This window comes from Rana temporaria, chromosome 6 (genome assembly GCF_905171775.1).
Source record: "Rana temporaria chromosome 6, aRanTem1.1, whole genome shotgun sequence".
Lineage (NCBI taxonomy): Eukaryota > Metazoa > Chordata > Amphibia > Anura > Ranidae > Rana > Rana temporaria.
Genome location: NC_053494.1, coordinates 133633214 through 133653273, shown reverse-complemented (window position 1 = coordinate 133653273; position 20060 = coordinate 133633214). Strand labels below are relative to the sequence as shown.

The 20060-nt window shown below is 43.2% G+C and overlaps 1 protein-coding gene across 1 annotated transcript in view; it reads left to right on the top strand.

Moving 5' to 3' along the window:
- LOC120943836 (potassium voltage-gated channel subfamily H member 8-like) overlaps positions 1-20060 on the top strand; it is a 660728-nt gene that overhangs the window by 424903 nt on the left and 215765 nt on the right. Inside the window, exon 4 of the mRNA XM_040357401.1 lies at positions 7509-7645. Within this exon, the coding sequence (XP_040213335.1) occupies positions 7509-7645 (137 nt within the window). The remainder of the gene's footprint in view (positions 1-7508; positions 7646-20060) is intronic.

Genomic DNA, 20060 nt, shown 5'->3' with positions numbered 1-20060 from the left:
GCCTGAAAATGGCGTTTACGGGCTTTCCCAAGTGGTGGAGGTGCATGTGCAGTTGACATGCAGCCATATTTTTTACGGGAACCTCTGTCCTCAAAGCGGCCCCAGAGCAGGCGGCCTTTCCGGCCTACCGGGAAGTTTCCCGCTATCCCGATAGGCTAGTTTGGCCCTGATTACAGGGGGATAAAAAAAAGTTGCATGGGGTGTGGCTGTCAGTATTTCACTGCTGATTCACAAAACCTGTAGCTTGTCAATCAGCACCTGACCACACCTTGTGCTGCCCACTGCTTTCTGGAATGACAGCACTGCCTCTGTTGCTGAAATCCTCCCATTGGGAGCTGCAGTGTTTGGGAGGGGGAGCAAGTGGGAAACATATGAATGAAGATTTGGCAGAGGCAGGGAGATAAAGGATGTTTTTAGTTTACTTTTTGATGCTTCTGTATCATATACTAACTGGATTTGGCACTTGTTTAGACTGTCACACAGGAACCTTTAGTTAAATTTTGATGATAATGCTAATGTATTAATCATAGTTCTTCTCATTGTTAGCTAAGATATAACCTTTTATATTTTCTGTGTAACTCATTCTAAAGTAATTGATTGTCCTGAAACAGTGGATTTTTTTATTTATATTTTGTCACGCTTGTATGGATCAGTGACCTCTGTATATGTGCCTTTAAGTAATGACTCTGAAGCCTCGTACACACTATCAGTCCATCCGATGAGAACGGTCTGAAGGACCGTTGTCATCGGTTAACCGATAAAGCTGACTGATGGTCCGTCGTGCCCACACACCATCGGTTAAATAACCGATCGTGTCAGAACGCGGTGACATAAAAGACGACGACGTGCTGAAAAAAATGTCCAATGCTTCCAAGCATGCGTCGACTTGATTCTGAGCATGCATGGATTTTTAACCGATGGTCGTGCCTACTAACGATCGGTTTTGACCTATCGGTTAGGAATCCATCGGTTAAATTTAAAGCAAGTTGGCTTTTTTTTAACCGATGGTTAAATAACCTATGGGGCCCACACACGATCGGTTTTGACCGATAAAAATGGTACATCAGACCGTTGTCCTCTGTTTAACCTATCGTGTGTACGAGGCCTGAAGCATCAGGGGCACTAATACAATGATTTTTTTTCCATAGTTGGGCACAGTGTGCACAGTCCACGCTTTAAACAGCAATGAAGGGACCCTGCATATCTGTTATATTAACCCTCAAAAGCTCATGTGTCCCAGTGGCAGAATGAGGAGCGATCGATCCCAAGGGACATACCTTCACAGTGTGGTTGTATATAAATGCTATCTAAGCGATCTAGGAAATAGAATAAGGGCATGTATCCTATTAAGAAGAATGTCACAAGATGACAGGAAAAGTACTAGAGATTAATTACAGGAGGGATTCTCTGATCTTAAGATAAGAGAACATACCAGCCAGGAAAGCCTTTATTCTGCCTTGTACTCCTGTAATGTGTAGTGTACATGACGTTCCTTCACAGTATACGCTCTTCGTCATTTTTTGAGCTGCTTCTAAGGGCACGTCGCATTTTTTTGTCCTGCCTCTAAACGTTCCTGTATGTTAGCCTATGTGACCATACAAATATAGGTATTTAGAAGTGTTTAAAGGGGGGGGGGGGTTATAGGTAAAAATAAATGTCCAGGAGCAGCAGCGTTTTGCCAGAAAAAATGCCTGTAAAATGCCTGTAAATGCATCTAAACGCACCTTAAGGCTTGGTACATTTAGCACTTGAACATTAAATTAATTAACGCCCAAGCGACTGACGCTCCTAAATGCGTTACACACTTTTACAAGCATCAAATGTATTTTCTTCCAAAGTGCTGTCGCCAGGAGGAAAGGGTTCTAGGAGGGTTGGCAAAACGTCATCTGTGTATGAGGCCTTACTTGTCCTTACTAGAGTGCTCATCTGCAAGACAGTAACCCCCGCTGAAATGGCTGGAAGACCTTCTCAATCTTAAAGACACAGCCTCAGCACTCTGGGAAACTTTGCTACATTAACCTCTTTGGGTCCCTCCTATAGCAGTTTTACTGCAACAGGGTGGCACCTGTGTGCCAGATCATGTAAATATACATGATCTGACTCTTCTGGGTAGGGGGTGCACATGAATGCCACCGGCGGCTCGTTCCCACTGTGACTACAGACAGCGGGAGCCCAGCGGCGTGTATCGGCACCCGCTGATGATCGAGCAGAGAGGCAGAACGACTGTCTACCTATATAAACAAGGCAGATCATCATTCTGACAGGAGGGAAGGCATGGATTCTTTGTCTCTGCAAAGCATATACTGGGATACATGTCTTCCCCCAGTAAAAGCGCCCCCCCACAGTTTAGAAAAACACAGGCTAGACTTTGATCACACCTGATGTTAACCCCTTCCCAGCCAGCGTCATTAGTACAGTGACAGTGTATATTTTTTAGCACTGATAACTGATCATCGCCATTACTAGTAAAAATAAATAAAAATAAATAAAAATATCCCGTAGTTAAAGAGGTTGTAAAGCTTCGCATTTTTTCACCCTAATTCTATGCATTAAGGTGAAAAAACATCCAATGCTTACAGGACCCCAGCCCCCTGTTTACTTACCTGAGCCCTCGAAAGTCCTGCATCATGAATGCGCTGTCTTCTCGGCCCGGGTTTCTCCGCTCTTCATTGGATTATTGATAGCAGCGCATCTATTGGCTTCCGCTGCTGTCAATCACATTAATGATGAGGCGTGCCGGGGGCAGGGCCGATTGACACAGTCGGCGGCTATGGCCGCCGACTGTATCACGGTAGTGTGCCCTCAAGCTAACCCCCTTGGGAGAGGGCTTCCCAGAGGGGGGTTAGCCCTTGCGGGAAGGAGCCGAGACAGCCACCGAGGGACCCCAGAAGACCAGGATCGGGGCCACTCTGTGCAAAACGAGCTGCACAGTGGAGGTAAGTATCACATGTTTGTTATTTAAAAAAATGTAAATAAACCTTTACAACACCTTTAATAGACGCTATAACTTTTGTGCAAACCAATCAATATATATTGGGATTTCTTTTACCAAAAATATGTAGCAGAATACATATTTGCCTAAATATTTGCCTAGATTTATGAAGAAATTAGATTATTTAAAAATAAAATTATTGCATATGTTTTATAGCAGAGTAAAAAATATTGTTTTTTTTTTTTGTTTTGTTTTTAATTGTCGGCCGTTTTCTGTTTATAGCACAAATACCACAAAAAGAATGCTCTATATGTGGGAAAAAAAGTACATAAATAAAATTTTTGTACAGCGTCGCATGACCGAGCAAATTGTAGTTAAAGTAACGTAGTGCCGTATCGCATAAAATGGCCTGGTCATAAAGGGGGATGAATCTTCCAGAGGTCAAGTGGTTAAAGTGGTTGTAAACCCATTACAACCACTTTAACCTACAGGTAAGTCTATATTAAGGCTTACCTGTAGGTGCAAGAAATATCTCCCAAACCTAAAAGGTTTAGGAGATATTTGCAAAAAATAGCGGCACCAATGTCTACGGCGCATGCGCCATAGACATCGGGCATAGGTGCACTGAGCGTGCCGCTTCTAGCGGCGATCATGTGCGGGAGTGACGTCATCACTGCTTCGGCCAGTCACAGCGCCGGAGCAGCGATACCCAGAAGTCACTCCGGGTATCATGTCGGAGGAGGCAAACCAGGGCCGCTGCGGGGGCTTCGATCTCAAGTAAGTAATTCATAATAAGGTAGTATGCTATGCAGGGGGGAGTTGGAGTGCTCAGGTTGTGGCTGTACTATAAAAGCAAAATCGTTCCTTTGCTCATGCAGTAGTAAGTATCAGATTTTTTTACTACCTAACAGCATATACTTACCTTTCCTTTGTTGCCTACTGCTCCTTTCAGCTGCTGGGAGCCAATAACATTCTTATTACTTCTGAGTATGGAAGATCATGTGACTTGCTCCATATAATGGCTCTAGTGCTTGAAGATGCTCAGTGCTGTCACATTGGAATAAGGAGAATCCTCAGCCCTTTGTAAGCTCTGGCTCCTGGTGGCTGAAAAGAGAGTAGGAGGCCTTATAGATCAGTAAGTCGTTGAGTGGCGGGACATTCAGACATAGCCCAGACACAAGAACACCAGGTGAACTTCTGGCAGATGAATGGCGGATCAAACCTATGTATCGCTATTGTAATGGGTGTTTGGTGTGATGTACCAATCGGTTTCAAGAGCTTTGCTGTGTTTTTATTTTATTCTGAAAAGCTATTGGTTTTTATTTGTACTGTATATTTTATACATGTTTAATAAATGACTGGGTGCTGTTTTGTCTTATTTTTAAAAAATAGTTTAGTTTTACTTTGTTTGTGCTTTTTTTTTTTTAAAGCTTAAAGGGATTATAAAGTATTTTTTTCCCCCTAAATAGCTTCTTTTACCTTAGTGCAGTCCTCTTTCACTTACCTTATCCTTCCATTTTGCTTTTAAATGTCCTTATTTCTTCTGAGAAATCCTCACTTCCTGTTCTTCTGTCTGTAACTACAAACAGTAATGCAAGGCTTTCTTCCTGGTGTGGAGAAAGGCTCTTGAGGGGGCGAGCAGGAGCGTCAGGACGCTCTCTACTTTGCAGATAGAGAAAGGAGCTGTGTGTTAGTGGGCATCCTGACGCTCCTGCTCGCCCCATCCCTCTCAATAGGCTTTCTCCACACCAGGGAGAAAGCCTTGCATTACTGTGTGGAGTTACAAACAGAAGAACAGGAAGTGAGGATTTCTCAGAAGAAATAAGGACATTTAAAAGCAAAATGGAAGGATGAGGTAAGTGAAGGAGGACTGCACTAAGGTAAAGGAAGCTATTTAGGGAAAAAATGTTTTACTTTACAGCTCCTTTAAGTTTAGCTAAGAAAAAAAATCCCTACAGCTTTCTTCTACAGTGTGCAGGCAGCCTGATCCTGTATAAATCTTCACTGCAGGGGTGCCTGTCCTCCAACATTTCATAGTTCTGATATCTGCCGGCTGTACCATGTACTTGTATAAAAAAGTATCTTCTTCTCTTTGTATTGCTTCCTTTGTGTGAAATACCTGGTGTTTCTGCCAGTCTCCCTGCTTTCCTATTGAAAACTGACCTCCCTGGGCATAGGAGCACAGCTGTGTTGTTCTAAGAACTCAGACTTCTCTCCTCCAATAATTAGATGTGTCTTGACATGTCCCCTTTGCACAGCCTTATACTGGGAAGATTAGTGTACTGCTGTTTCTTCTCCCCTAGCTGTCATTTTGAGATAAGGAGAATTGTCAGCCTTTTGTAAGCTCTGGCTCCAGTTACTTGAACTTCACAAGTTTGTTGCACACCTGCAGCCAATCCGCATTGCATGACTCCAGATCAACTTTCTTTGCAAACATTCTGCAAATTTGCTGCAAGTTCTGGTTCAGATATGTTGTGCAATAGTCATCCCACCACAGGGGTCACTGTTTCTGAATTTTCATGCTGTAGACTTGCAGAGCTCTTGCTGTAGACTCACCAACTTTGCTCTTTCTAGAGACTTGCCACGCAAATTTGCTACAAATTGGAAAAGTGTCAACTATAACTTGTGCTTCAAGTGCTCTGCAAGTGTACAACATGCCACTGAAAATGTGAAGCAAGTTAACAAACTTACAATTCAACACTGCCACAAATTTGTGGCAAGTTGTCTTTGCTATCTGGGTATTAGCACTGTGCTGGTGCTTTCAGAGAAAGATGCCAAAGCATATCAGTGGGATGCATGCTTATAGTCCTCCAGCCATGTAACTATAACTACGAGGCCTCGTACACACGACCAGACATGTCCGATGACAACGGTCCGCGGACCGTTTTCATCGGACATGTCTGCTGGGTGATTTTGGTCTGATGTGTGTACACACCATCAGACCAAATTCCCTGCGGACAGAATACGTGGTGACGTGGTGGCGACGATGACGCGGCGATGTGCGCGAACCCGGAAGGTCAATGCTTCCAAGCATGCGTCAAATCACTTTGACGCATGCACGGGATTTCGGGCCAGCGGGCATGTCCGATGAGTCGTACTAACCATCGGACATGTCCGACCGACAGGCTTCCAGCGGACGAGTTTCTTAGCATGCTAAGAAACTTTTGTCCGCTGGAAACCTGTCAGCTAGGCCGGAAAACTGTCCGGTAGGCCCTACACACGACCAAACTTTTCCGCAGAAACTGGTCTGACAGACCAGTTTCAGTGGACATGTTCGGTCGTGTGTACAAGGCCTAAGATGGTTACATTGTAATTATAAAGGGATGAACATGATCAGCAACAACACTCAGGTAGGCCGTGGCATTTAAATTATGCTCAATTGGTACTAAAGGGCCCAAGGTGTGCCAACAAAACCCCCACACCATTACACCACCAGCCTGAAACGTTGACACAAGGTAGAATGGATCCATGCTTTCATGTTGTTTAGGCCAAATTCTGAACCTACTATCTGAATGTCACAGCTAAAATCGAGACTCATTAGACCAGGCAACGTTTTTCCAATCTTCTATTGTCTAATTTTGGTGAGCCTGTGTAAATTGTAGCCTCAGTTTTCTGTTCTTTGCTGACAGGAGTGGCACCTGGTGTGGCCCATATTCTTCAAGTTTTGATGTGTTGTGCATTCAGAGATGGCATTCAGCATACCTTGGTTGTAAGAAGTGGTTTTGAGTTACTGTTGCCTTGCCATCATCTCAAACCAGTCTGCCAATTCTTCTCTGACATCAACAAGGCAGTTTCATCCACACGACCAGACATGTCCGATGACAACGGTCCGCGGACCGTTTTCATCGGACATGTCTGCTGGGTGATTTTGGTCTGATGTGTGTACACACCATCAGACCAAATTCCCTGCGGACAGAATACGTGGTGACGTGGTGGCGACGATGACGCGGCGATGTGCGCGAACCCGGAAGGTCAATGCTTCCAAGCATGCGTCAAATCACTTTGACGCATGCACGGGATTTCGGGCCAGCGGGCATGTCCGATGAGTCGTACTAACCATCGGACATGTCCGACCGACAGGCTTCCAGCGGACAAGTTTCTTAGCATGCTTAAAATGGTCGGGTGTATGTGGCATTAGAGATGGTTGTGCGTGAAAATCCTAGTAGATCATCAGTTTTTGGAATACTCAGACGGTGACCAGCCCATCTGGCACCAACAACCATGCCACGTTCAAAGTCACTTAAACTCCCTTTCTTCTGATGCTCGTTTTGAACCTCAGCAAGTTGTCTTCACCACATCTAAATGCCTAAATGCATTGAGTTGCTGCCATGTGATTGGCTGATTAGTCATTTGTGTTCCCAAGAAATTGAACAGGTGTACCTAATAAAGTGGCCAGTAAGTGGCCAGTCTGAAGTTTGGTTTCAAATCAATAATAATAAAACAAAGGTGAACTTGGTAGATTGAATTAAAGGAATGGATTTGGATAATCTTCACAGAGCAGTGTTTAAGTTTTCTCACTTGTAATAATAAAAATGATAATAATATCACACATTCTTTTTTTTATCTCATGTCACAGAGGATGACGATTTGGAAATCTTCTCTGATACCAGACCACCAGGGTTCAATGCCAACCGCAGACGGAGCAGAGCCGTGCTGTACCACCTCTCTGGGCATTTGCAAAAGCAAGACAAGAGCAAACTCAAGATTAATAATGTAAGTTAAGTTGGTTGTAATAAATGTACACTTTGAATGTTGGATTCTGGTCAATCAAAGCAAGAGCAAACTGGGGCTATATATTACACCTTTACTATAGGGTTTAGACTGGGACAGAAAATGAAATAACATTGTTATTCTCAATAGTAAAACAGTTCTATGTGAGTTTAATGTTAATATCAAAGATAAGCAAATCAAACATCTGAGAACTGTGGCAGATCAGCCAGATTCAACACCAGCCGACTGGATGTAAATCATTGCCTCCGCCTCATCACTGGAAATACTTGTGTCCAGCTATCTGCTAGTTAGCCTAGGTTCACATTAGAGCAATTTGTCATGCAATTTGAGAGATCAAATCGCATTACAAGTCGCAGCCTATTGGCAGCAATGGCACTGTTCCAATCAGTGCAACACCGATTTTGCGGGGGGCGCACCGATTTGCAAAAGTATCTCCTGCACTACTTTTGATGATTTCAGGTACGACTTCAATAGACATCTGTGCATGAAGCCACACAGAGGTTTATGAAGTAGCACCTGAAATTGCGTTGACCTTGCTACTTTTGAAATCGCGCTACTTCACTTCAAAGAAGCATAAATGTGAAGCCGGACTAAAAGTCACAATGTCTGAATAGCATGACTTGCATATACATGCCTTAACTGTATGCACTGTTCTGAAATCATTGCCCCAAATATACGGTGCCTTGAAAAAGTATTTATACCCCTTGAAATTTTCTACACTTTGTCATGTTACAGCCAAAAATGTAGTCGCACATAATTGTGAAGTGGAAGAACAATGATAAATGTTCTTCCACTCCACTGACAGACGCAAGTGAGGAAAAGCCGATAACCGGCTCTTGTTTACATCGTGATCAGCCGTGATTGGACACGGCTGATCACGTGGTAAAGAGTCTCCGTCAGACACTCTTTACCTAGATCAGTGTTGCAGGGTGTCAGACTGACATCCTGCAACAACGATCGCTGCGCAGCGGCTCAATATCCTGAGGACGTCATATGACGTCCAGTCAGGATATTGAAACCACGTTGCCAACGTCTTTTTGTTATAGGGCGGGCGGCAAGTGGTTAAAGTGGAATTCCAGGATTGATCTAACTAAACTCAAACTGCTCCTTCTCCCCTTCTAAATCCTATACTAACTACCCTGTAGAACAGGGATATGCAATTAGCAGACCTCCAGCTGTTGCAGAACTACAAGTCCTATGAGGCATAGCATGACTTTGACAGCCACAAGCATGACACCCAGAGGCAGAGGCATGATGGGACGTTTATGTAGCGCTGGTCTCCCATTGAGTTGGGCGCTATTGTAAATTTAGGGGTGTCTAAGCCATAGTTGAGCTCAGACTCGGTAGAAGTTTTCCCTTGTTGCCTGTAGGTGGCGTTACCACTTCAGGCCCATGTTGGAACTCGGGCAAACCATAGTGAGTTAAGTGACCCGTCTCGGCAGCAGCCCAGTGGGAGTGGTTCCCCGCTGTGCATGCTGGGAAGGGGTGCTTAAGGGGCAGACGCTGTTTTTCGGGGTCATTCGCCTCGTGGCCCTCCTGGCACGAGGTGGGTGTGCGTGATTCCAGTCTCAGGACCACGTTGGTCAGAGGCTGTGTTCCTATCAAGTAGGCCCGGCTATGCTGGCTGGGGCCTATGGTTCTACAGGGGAGCCTAAGCTGCCCATCCAAGTGGAGGAGGCTTCTTAGTGAAGGAAACCGGGGCAGGACCTGCCCTGGAGGAGACAAGCCAAACAAGCTGATGTCTCATTATAGGCCTGGTGATCTCGTTAAGAAAAGGGGATCTGCTATGCAAATTGTCTTACAGTTCGCCGGATTGGCTTAAAGGCTCTTTGGCTGTAAGGCAGGAAGTTTGAGACTTTAAATCCTGTGGCAGGGGATTCCTGACTATCCATTCTGTGTTTCTTAGACGGTCTGTGGCAGAGACTGTTTCTATACTGTCCGTGCATCATTCCGGCTGCTAGGCCATGTGAGAGGGGTCTATCCGGGTGAGCAATACCCACTCAGGAGTGAGTGGCAAATATTGGAACTTTGAATACTTTTGTGCATTCTGTACCGCGTACCTGAATCTTCCCCTTCTCTCTAAACTCTCTACTTCCTTCACAAAATTATGCAGCAAAAATAAAACCGAACAGTTGAAGGTTTTACTTCTTGTGTGGACATTGCAATTACTAAAGTCTTTTTTCCCTAGACAACTAACTTAGGGGTAACGTGCAAAACCTAAAATCTAAACCAGCAGCTCCTTCAGGGGTAGTGCTACACGTAGTTCTGCAACAGCTGGAGGTCTGCTAATTGCATATCCCTGCTGTAGAAGATGCTTATATTTACCTATTGTAAGGGCCCTCCAGTCTGGTCTCATGATCAGCTCCAAGTGGGAGCTTCAGGGGAGAGGAGGGATAGGTGACAATGGATGCCCCATTGTAAGACTCAGGTTGACGTCACCACCAGGGCATTCCAGCTGTTACTGGCTCACTCTCCTCTCCTCTGAAGCTGGCCAATGGGGAGATCATGTGACTAGAGCAGTCAGAGAATAAGTAAGTATATGCATCTTCTTATTACAGGGTAGTTAGTATAGGAGTTAAGAGGGGGTGGGAACATGTTTAAGGTTAGTTATATTGATCCTGGAATTTTACTTTAACCACTTAACCCCCGGACCATTGCTGCCCAAAGACCAGAGCACTTTTTGCGATTCGGGACTGCGCCGCTTTAACTGACAATTGCGCGGTCGTGCGACTTGGCTCCCAAACCAAATTGGCGTCCTTTTTTTCCCACAAATAGAGCTTTCTTTTGGTGGTATTTGATCACCTCTGCGGTTTTTATTTTTTGCGATATAAACAAAAATAGAGCGACAATTTAGAAAAAAATTAATATTTTTTACTTTTTGCTATATTAAATATCCCCCAAAAATATCTAAGAAAACTTTTTTTTCCTCAGTTTAGGACGATACATATTCTTCTACATTTTTTTCGTAAAAAAAAAATCGCAATAAGCGTTTATTGATTAGTTTACGCAAAAGTTATAGCGTTTACAAAATAGGGGGTATTTTTATGGCATTTTTATTAATATATATTTTTTACTAGTAATGGCGGCGATCAGCGATTTTTTTCCGGTACTACGACATTATTGGGGACACTTCGGACACTTTTGACACATTTTTGGGACCATTGGCATTTTTATAGCGATCAGTGCTATAAAAATGCATTGAATTACTATAAAAATGCCACTGGCAGTGAAGGGGTTAACACTAGGGGGCGGGGAAGGGGTTAAGTATGTTCCCTGGGTGTGTTCTTACTGTGGGGGGGGGGGGTGGCTTCACTAGGGGAAATCACTGATCTTCTGTTCATACATTGTATGAACAGAGGATCAGCATTTCCCCCCTTGAGAGGACCGGGAGCTGTGTGTTTACACACACAGCTCCCGTTCCCCGCTCTGTAATGAGCAATCGCGGGTGCCCGGCTGGGACCGAGCCCGCCGGGCACACGCACGCGCCCCCTGGTGGCCGCTCGAAAAGCGGACGTATAGCTACGGGCTCTCGTCCAGGAGAGCCGACCTGCCGCCGTATAATGACGGTGGCTGGTCGGCTAGTAGTTAAGTGTAAATGTGATGCTTCCAATATAGATAAACGTTTGTGCACTCCAACTATTACTAGTGTGTCTGCTAACAAGGGCTACTCCATTATCCTGATACCTGATGCAGGATCTGCTGTCTCTATACTGCCTGAGGAAATCTACTAGATGTACTTTGCAAATGAACCACTTACTGCATTTACTCTGAAACTGGCTGGATATTTTGACCTTTTTCCTGTGCTTTGTTGCCTGCCAGTGACTGTAAAAGTCACAAGTGTAAAAGCTGAATTTCTGTTTCATAAAGAAAGCCACCGCTGGGTTGGGATCTTTTTGCTGCACTATATCTACAATTATTGGTCTTATCACAACAGTTCCAGTTGCCTCTATGCTACAAGTCTCCAAAGTTAAACCACACAGCGACACCTCAATGGGCTATTAGGATAATCTAGATGTTATTCTTTTATGTTTCTTTTGTTTGAGTTTGTTACTTAGAATTCTACTCAGCATTATGCATACACTATATTTTCAAAAGTATTGGGATGCCTGCCTTAACACGCACATGAATTTCAATGGCATCCCCGTCTTAGTCCGTAGGATTAAATATTGAGTTGGCCCACTCTTTGCAGCTATTACAGCTTCAGTTCTTCTGGGAAGGCTGACCTTGTTTTGTGCACAGGTCCAAATCATTTCGTGGAAGGGGGATTATGATGTGGGGTTGTTTTTCAGGGGTTTGGGCTTGGTCCCTTAGTTCCAGTGAAGGGAAATCTTAAGGCGTCAGCTTACTAAGGCATTTTGGACAATTTCATGCTCCCAACTTTGTGGCAAAAGTTTGGGATTGGCCCCTTCCTGTTCCAACATGACTGCGTACCAGTCCACAAAGTAAGATCCATAAAGACATGGATGAGCGAGTTTGGGGTAGAGGAACTTGCCTGGCCTGCACCTCAACCTGATAGAACACCTTTGGGATGAAAGGTACTCCGTCGTATCTCTCAGAGTATATATGCGACTGATTCATAGAATCAGTTACGCATAGATAGCCCTAAGATCCGACAGGTGTAATTGTTTTACACTGTCGGATCTTAGGATGCAGTACCGCGGCCGCCGCTGGGGGGAGTTTGCGTCGTAAACCAGCGTCGGGTATGCAAATTAGGAGTTACGGCGATCCACGATGGTTTTTCGCGTTCGCTACGTCGCTGCTAGTCTAGTTTCCCGTCGCAAAGTTAGTTGTCGTTTTTGGTGCCCTAACTTTACACAGCACACATATGTGCTGTATAAAGTATGGCCGTCGTTCCTGCGTTGAAATTTGAAAATGTTTCCTTCTTGCGTAAGAAGCCCGGGAATACGGAAGTACGCTACGCACATCGCCGTTCGAAAAAATGACGTCACTTCGCGCAAAGCACAGCGGGAATTTCGAAACGGAGCATGCGCAGTAGGTCCGGCGCGGGAGCGCGCCTAATTTAAATGGCACACGCCCATTTAAATTACGCGGGCTTACGCCGGAGGCCGCCAGCGTAGGTTTTCATTGCAAGTGCTTTGTGAATCAGGCACTTGCGATGAAAACTTGCGGCGGTGTAACGTATCTACGATACGTTACGCCGCCTCACTTCTACGTGAATCTGGCCCATAGTGTATATTATAACTTCCACCTTTGTCATACCTTTAAGAATTCTTGTTTTGAGGTACTGGCTTTACCTTTAGATTGCACTGTAACCAGTGTAATCCTTTGTTGGGGTCATCTAGTAGTGTTGTGAAGATAGGTGATACTATTTATAAAATGTCATTTACATATGTGTATATAATATAATATTTGAATAATCCTTCATTTGACCTAGTGTTTTTTTATCACTTAAACACAATATGGATATGGAAAGAATAAGAGTTTGCCTTGGAATTGTTACTGAATAATTTATTTTTTTATATATTTTTGCATATGTGTAAATATACTGTATATGTTTATATACCATAATTTTTCAACCTCCTATATATATATATATATATATATATATATATATATATATATATATATATTTTAGGACGGTTGTTTGAATATTTGTCACTGACATGGAAATGTGTCTGTACGCAGAGTGCACACCGTATCCCCAGTCTCCTGTGCTAATAAGCACACGTTTTGTCTAATGATATAATGCATCTTACCCCATCATTCTAGTTCCCGTTCATCCCAAGTAAACAGACATCACCACAGCTATGTTTTCAGCTCTGTCAGCATCACTGCCAGAGACCAGTCTCTTTGGCTCTTTTATTTGTAAATTAACAAAAGCTTTGGCAAACAGGAAGTAATGGCTCCAGCAGCCAATGCCTCCTCCATGGGAAGTGACATCACAGGATGTGACCTCCACACAGGAAATTACCAAATAAGGATGTGACAACACAGGAAATCCCTCCCACAGGATTAGTTAAATACAAACAACAACATGAATAATACAACAACCAATGAACACAATTCTTGTTGATGAGAGCTTATCTGCAGCTGTATGCCCATGGCACCACAAATAGGTTGATCAGGCATACAGGGGTGAAACGAGTGCACATCCGTTAAACTGATAATGTGTTTGCAGATCCCTTTCACCTGCAGACATATCCTCACTCTGCAAACTCCTCTCTCCAACTACAGGAAGTTTTACACTACCTAACGGATCTCAACCAGCGTCAGTCTGCCCCAGTCAGCTCTTTAGAGCGGGTTGTGGGAGAACTAACACTGGGTGACACTATGACAATACATATTAAATATATCTTCATAAAAATTTCCACAACAATCATCCAGTCTATTGGTGGCTGTTTTGTAGCTCCATTTTGTTTATTCTTTTTTTTTTTTTCTATATTCTTTAAAGTTACACATACTTGTAATTTGTGTATTTGTATTTTTTGTGTCATTTCTTTCACTGTTGTATATTTTCAAATGTATTTGTTTTTTCTCCTCAATGATTAATTGTGTTAACTAGCATGGAGTTGTTTTCTCCTTTGACTGACTTCATCTGGCAGCTTGCTGTTTTAAGTATGTGAGTGTCCATAGAGTACTGAGAAATGAACAAGCACCGACGTTTGAAAAGCATTTACTGGCTGTCCTGAAGCTGTGTGTTTTTGTCTTTTTATTTGCACAAATGTAATCAATGAAGAAGCCTGCTTTTGTACATTGGAGTGCCGCTTCTTCTGTCTTTCATCTTCATTCACTGCAGTTGTGGAGTGAGCTGGTACCCAGATGCTTTCAGTGATTGTAGATCTCACGTGGGTTAGCCTTGGAACATTGTGTACAGTGTGTTCTTATAACAGCTACAGTTGCTCCTATGCTACACATTTCCTAAGTTAAACCACCCAGCGACACCTCAGTGGGCTTTTAGGAGAACTTTGTACACAAAATGAATGTGCAATCAAATGTGAGACCAGTGTATCCAAAATTGTGACATCTACCCTTCTCTGTAAGGAAAGCTGTTTTCCACAAAATAAAGACATTACTAGAACAAGATGTGATTGAAAAAGTGATGAATCTGAACGGCTATCTCCTATTGTGTTTTGACCTTTGTGAACCAAATAAAGCTGTTGTTATTTATAGACACCCTTTTCCACATATTGAAGAAATATCTTCAAAATTCAAAGGAGCTACATTTTTTCCTGGATCTTCAAAGTGCATATCATCAAGTTTTGCAGGAATAAGAAAAGTACAGGCCTCGCTGAATTTATTACCCATGAGAACCTCTTCTGTTTCAAGTGTAAACCTTATGGATTAGCTTCAGTGCCCAGTTGTTTTCAAAGACAGGTGTTTTCAGTCCTCAGTAACGTACCTGGTACACAGTGCTATCTGGATGACATAATTGTATACTGTCCAACTCTGTATCTTCTTGACAATTACCTTAAAATTGCTGTAAATCACATTGAATCTGCACAAATGAAACGTGATCTTTCTAATGGTGCTTGGGGCAAACTCAGCTTTCATTTCTGGGTCACATTTTATCACAAGAGTGACTAATGCCTGATCGTGAGCATGTGACTTTCAGACTAAACGTCTTCTTAGGTCCTACTTTATGGTATTCCAAATGTTTTCGCAATTATGCTTCAATAATCAAGCCATTGGGAGCATTACAATGTGGAAATGCAAGCATGTTCAAGTCAGAGACCACCTAGTTGACATGTACAATTTGTTTTGGTACAAATATAAATTCGGACACGTTTTTGGTTATTCAGAGATTGGGATGTATCCGAATCTCCAAATAAAATGGTAACAAATTTAGTTGAAATTTGTTTACTTTAATTTAGCATATTAATTTCATTAATTTTTGGAAGGATTCTAATTCGGATCGGTCAAGAAATGATCCACCGATTCGACTTCTGTGTGAAGAATAGCTGGTGGTTAAGGAGTGGGTCAGGAAGCTAGGCATGGAGCAGTGGTGACGTTGGTACACCCGTGGAAGGTGCTGGATGAACAAATGTTTCCATATAAGCCTATTTTATTCGATCTTTTGTAGAACTTTTAATAAATTTGTGTGTGCCTTTTAAATGAGTGTTGCGTAATGAGTCTATCTTCCTTCTTCTTCCATGTGATTTGCGTAATGGGCGGACTCTGGAGTTCCTTTGAAGGGTAATCACTGTGAGGGATATCTCTCTGGAATCCAATTAAGTTGGCTGGACAGCTAAATTGGTTATACCTGTAGTGAGTGGTGAATGCTCGCTAAAATGCTTATAGACCTTGGAAGATCTTAATATCTGGTAAGCAGATATATTTACCATACTTATCCTGTGGGGAGCACCAGGTGTCTGCACCAATTGAAATTGGATTGACACTTCTTTTAAGTTCACTATATGGAATCTTAGTTGGAATTGTGTATTTATTTTTCCCTTTTTTTTAATTTACCTTATTTCAATAGATGGATTTTTGTGTACACTACAGTATATGTATTGAGGATTTTATTTTTCTGCTATGATGTGTGACGAATAGCTGGTGGTTAAGGAGTGGGTCAGGTAGCCACGGCCTTAACAACCAATGACTCATCAGAATGCAAACAGAATTGTTGGCAAATAAAATTCTGAAAAAAATAGCGTGGGGTCCCCCCTAATCCATACCAGGCCATTCGTGTCTGGTATGGATTTTAAGGGGAACCCCATGCCAAATTGGTTTTAAAAATGGCGTGGGATCTCCCAAAAATCCATACCAGACCCTTATCCAAGCATGCAGCCCGGCATGCTACCCCCTCCTAAATCATACCAGGAGACATGTCCTCAACATGGTGAGGTGATTTGGGCAGGGAGGCTGCAACCCCCCAGAGCACCTTGTCCTCATGTTGATGGGAACAAGGGCCTCTTCCCAACAACCCTGGCCTGGTGGATGTGGGGGTGCGGGAGTGACTTATCAGAATCTGGAAGCCCCCTTCAACAAGGGGGGTCTTCAGATCCTGGCCCCCCTATGTGAATAAAAAAAGTCAAAGATAATAAAAACACAACACCAGTTTTTGACAAGTCCTTTATTAGAAAAAACAGAAAAAATAAATGTCCCCTGAATAATGCAGCCTGGCCCTCTTGTGCCCAAACAGACAGGTAGAAGTTGCGAGCCCTAAGCTCTCCCTCTTCATCAAAAATCTTTCCCTATTGCTAGTTCTTTCCCTATAAGGTGGCGTTCCAGTCTCAACTTTACGAATCTGCAAATGTGTGCCAAACTTGGGACCCAGGTCTTTAAATAGGCTCTGCCTGACTCAAGTTGGCTGCAAGAGTCACATGATGTGAGAGCATCCAATTGGATGCTTCCCCAGTGACCCAGGAAATCATAGAGAAACTATGTTCCTCTTTACTTCCTCTTCAACTGCAGTGCCGATGCTGAAGAGCGCCACCTGCAGTGGGGAAAGTAGACTGCATCTGCCTACACACTTGTCTGGAGCCACTTACAAACAGTGACAGTGGTCTGAAGACTTGAAGATGCCGACAGCATCTGCAACAAGGATTGGAATTTGGCCTGGCCAGTCCTCACCCAAAAGGGAGGCTTCCTTAAAAGAGAGAGGTAGACATAGTCCCTGAACTGTCCATATTCCCTGACTCCAAGCACCACCCCTATCAGATGGGGTTCCTGTCCCTATGCTAGCCACCGAGATAAAGCATGCCAAACCAAACTTAAAAAGACTCTGCGTGACTCAAGATGGCTGTTCAGACCAATCGTACAGCTGTCCCCCTGTACCCGCTTGAAATCATAGCGGAACCAAGTTCCTTGCAACTTGGTTAAGCGCCACCTGTAGGGAGGAGTACAGACTTCATCTGCCTACATATGGACTTGAGATTATTAAATGTGTCTAATGGTACCAGCATTCCAAGTATAGACAATATATAGGGGGGAAATAAGGGGCTTTTAAGGTACCAGAAAGAGTTATAAAGTGCATACAGTATAATTTATTTAGGCAATCATAAAGTAGTAATACTGAAGCCCGATATAGCAAGATTTACACATAATAAAAAATACTACACCACCATACTCATAGTCCTCATGTTGCCTGGCTATTATTCTAATGAGGTCATTGTTTTCTGAAGATCCATTTATAGCATAATCACAACATAATTGGAGAGAGATAAGCAACTGATTTTTCGACTTCTTCAGGGGTGGATGGTGGGTAAACAATCTAAGTATACAATACAAAAATAAATGATAAATAATTATTGACAATGTCTACATAAATACAGACTATGCACAAATGTCTTGTTTCATCATGTGTAATTACAAACATGACACCAATCATTCATAGGCCATCATGTGGTGATCAGCATTGACAAGGCAGAAATAAGAGGAGGTGATACCAGGGGCCACAGAAGGACACTACCTAAAAGATCTAGAAAGATTTCAAAATCACTAGTTGAGTAACTTACTACTAAGTCACCACGCCCTTCCTGAGTATTCATCTTGCTGCACCCTGTATCCCTGGGGCTGGTTGTGTCTGTTTGCAGTTGGGGGAGCAACTGTGTGACATATACAGCGATTGATGGCTGACATCACATACATACACACCTACGTTGTGTGCTGTGAGCAATGACGCAGCAAATGGACAACCTTGGGCAGAGCTGGGCAGAGCTCCAGCACACACTGGGGACTTATAAGGAAGGCACACCCCGAAGAATGTAAGTTAAATTCATAGTACTGTTTTGTGATCCAACGGCTTTTTTGTACTATAATGGCTCATTTACACTCATGGTTGGGGCAATAAAAACATACAGCTTATACCACTGAGTCATATTTTTACCAACCTCCAACAGCTCCCCTTTAAGCTGCAAAGGCAGCAGCCGTGGGTTTAACCATGCTGTGGCAAGAATTATACCCCTTCTCCAGTTTGGCAGTCATTACTACCCCCTAAATGCAATTCACCATTGCTTTACCGCCCTCTGAAAAGTGATTGCTTTTCTGACGGGATGGCAAGGACTGCCGCAGGTGTGAATCATCCCTTAATCAGACCTAAAGGAGGACGTTAGATATGGTTGATCCAGGCTAAAGAAAGATAAAATATTTAATTTTCAGTTTTACATTTTCATTCCATACTGACATGCCATGGATCTGAAGAGAGTATTAATTTAGTCTAAGCAGATGGCATTTGAATTTTCGGCTAATAAATGGGTTAAAAGTTGTCCATGCCTACTGGCATTTGAATTATTCACCAATAAATTATCCAGTTCAGCTGTCTTGAATAATGGAGGAACACATTTTTGCAAGAGATATTTTAGGAAAAAGACTGAGAAAGTGATGGGTCTGCATTTGAGTCACCTTAACTTAATTCACAGTGTTTATGTGTTTAATTAAACAGGTACAAAAGCAGCTTCAGAATTTCTCATTAGCATAAACCATTTAGCTCTGTAACTTTTTATTCTATATTTTATTTTATTTCATTGACGAATAACCTAAAATAAAATATGTGTTTGACTGTGCAGTGCTCCAAGGGCAGTGATTCTGTTGCCACCCCCCCCCCCCCCCTATGTTTTCTAAATCTCTTTTGGTATTTTTAGAATCTAGTGGGTGGAGGAGCAGACACTGCAGCCTGAATATTTGTGGAGTTTACACCAATCCCTAAGGAGGTCAGGCCCAGTAGGTGGGAGAACAACCCATACAATAGTTGGGAGCCTGGCAGTCAGGGCGTAGAGTCTGGGGTCCTGTTGCTTGGAGGGCACTCCTGTGCGGGGGGGGGGGGCTCTGCCCCTTGGCAGAAGGAAGGACAGGAGAAAGCCAGTGGAAGAGAAAAGGAGCAGCTGAAGTCCCACACCCTTTCCAGGCTTAGTTAGGCTTAGCTGAAACCACCCTTACAGTCAAGATTAGATCCTGTATAACAGGAAGCCTGTACAGCAGCCTCTTGGATCTCAGGATTCACCAAAGAGGGACTCAGTGAGTAACCTCTTTTCATCCCACCCCAAGCCTGGATGGAGGGGGGCAGCATGGTGCAATATTTTGCATGCCTATATCCAAGGCATCCCATAGCCATCAGAGCCATCCTACATCTCTAGCTTGGGTTCAAGATTCAGTTCTCTAAGGAGTAGCACTCATGAATTGGAACTTTTTTCTGCAATCAGCTTAGCTGTACCATCATTCCAAGGGGAGACATCATTTTTGCTAGCAGCCAGAGAGAGATTAGTAAGTCCTCAAGGTTACATTGAGGTTGTACAGTTCTGGGAATCCCATACTTTCTTTTCACCATCCACATTTAACCCCTCAATAGATAAAAACAAAATAAAAATTCCCCGACTCATGAGTCTGTATGAAAGCTGCAAAATTCCTGTTGCCTGGCTGTGTGTGTAAGAGAGGACTCAGAAATCCAGTAATCCCCTATGGGGGTAGTGTTACATATGGGAGATATGTTTGAAATTAG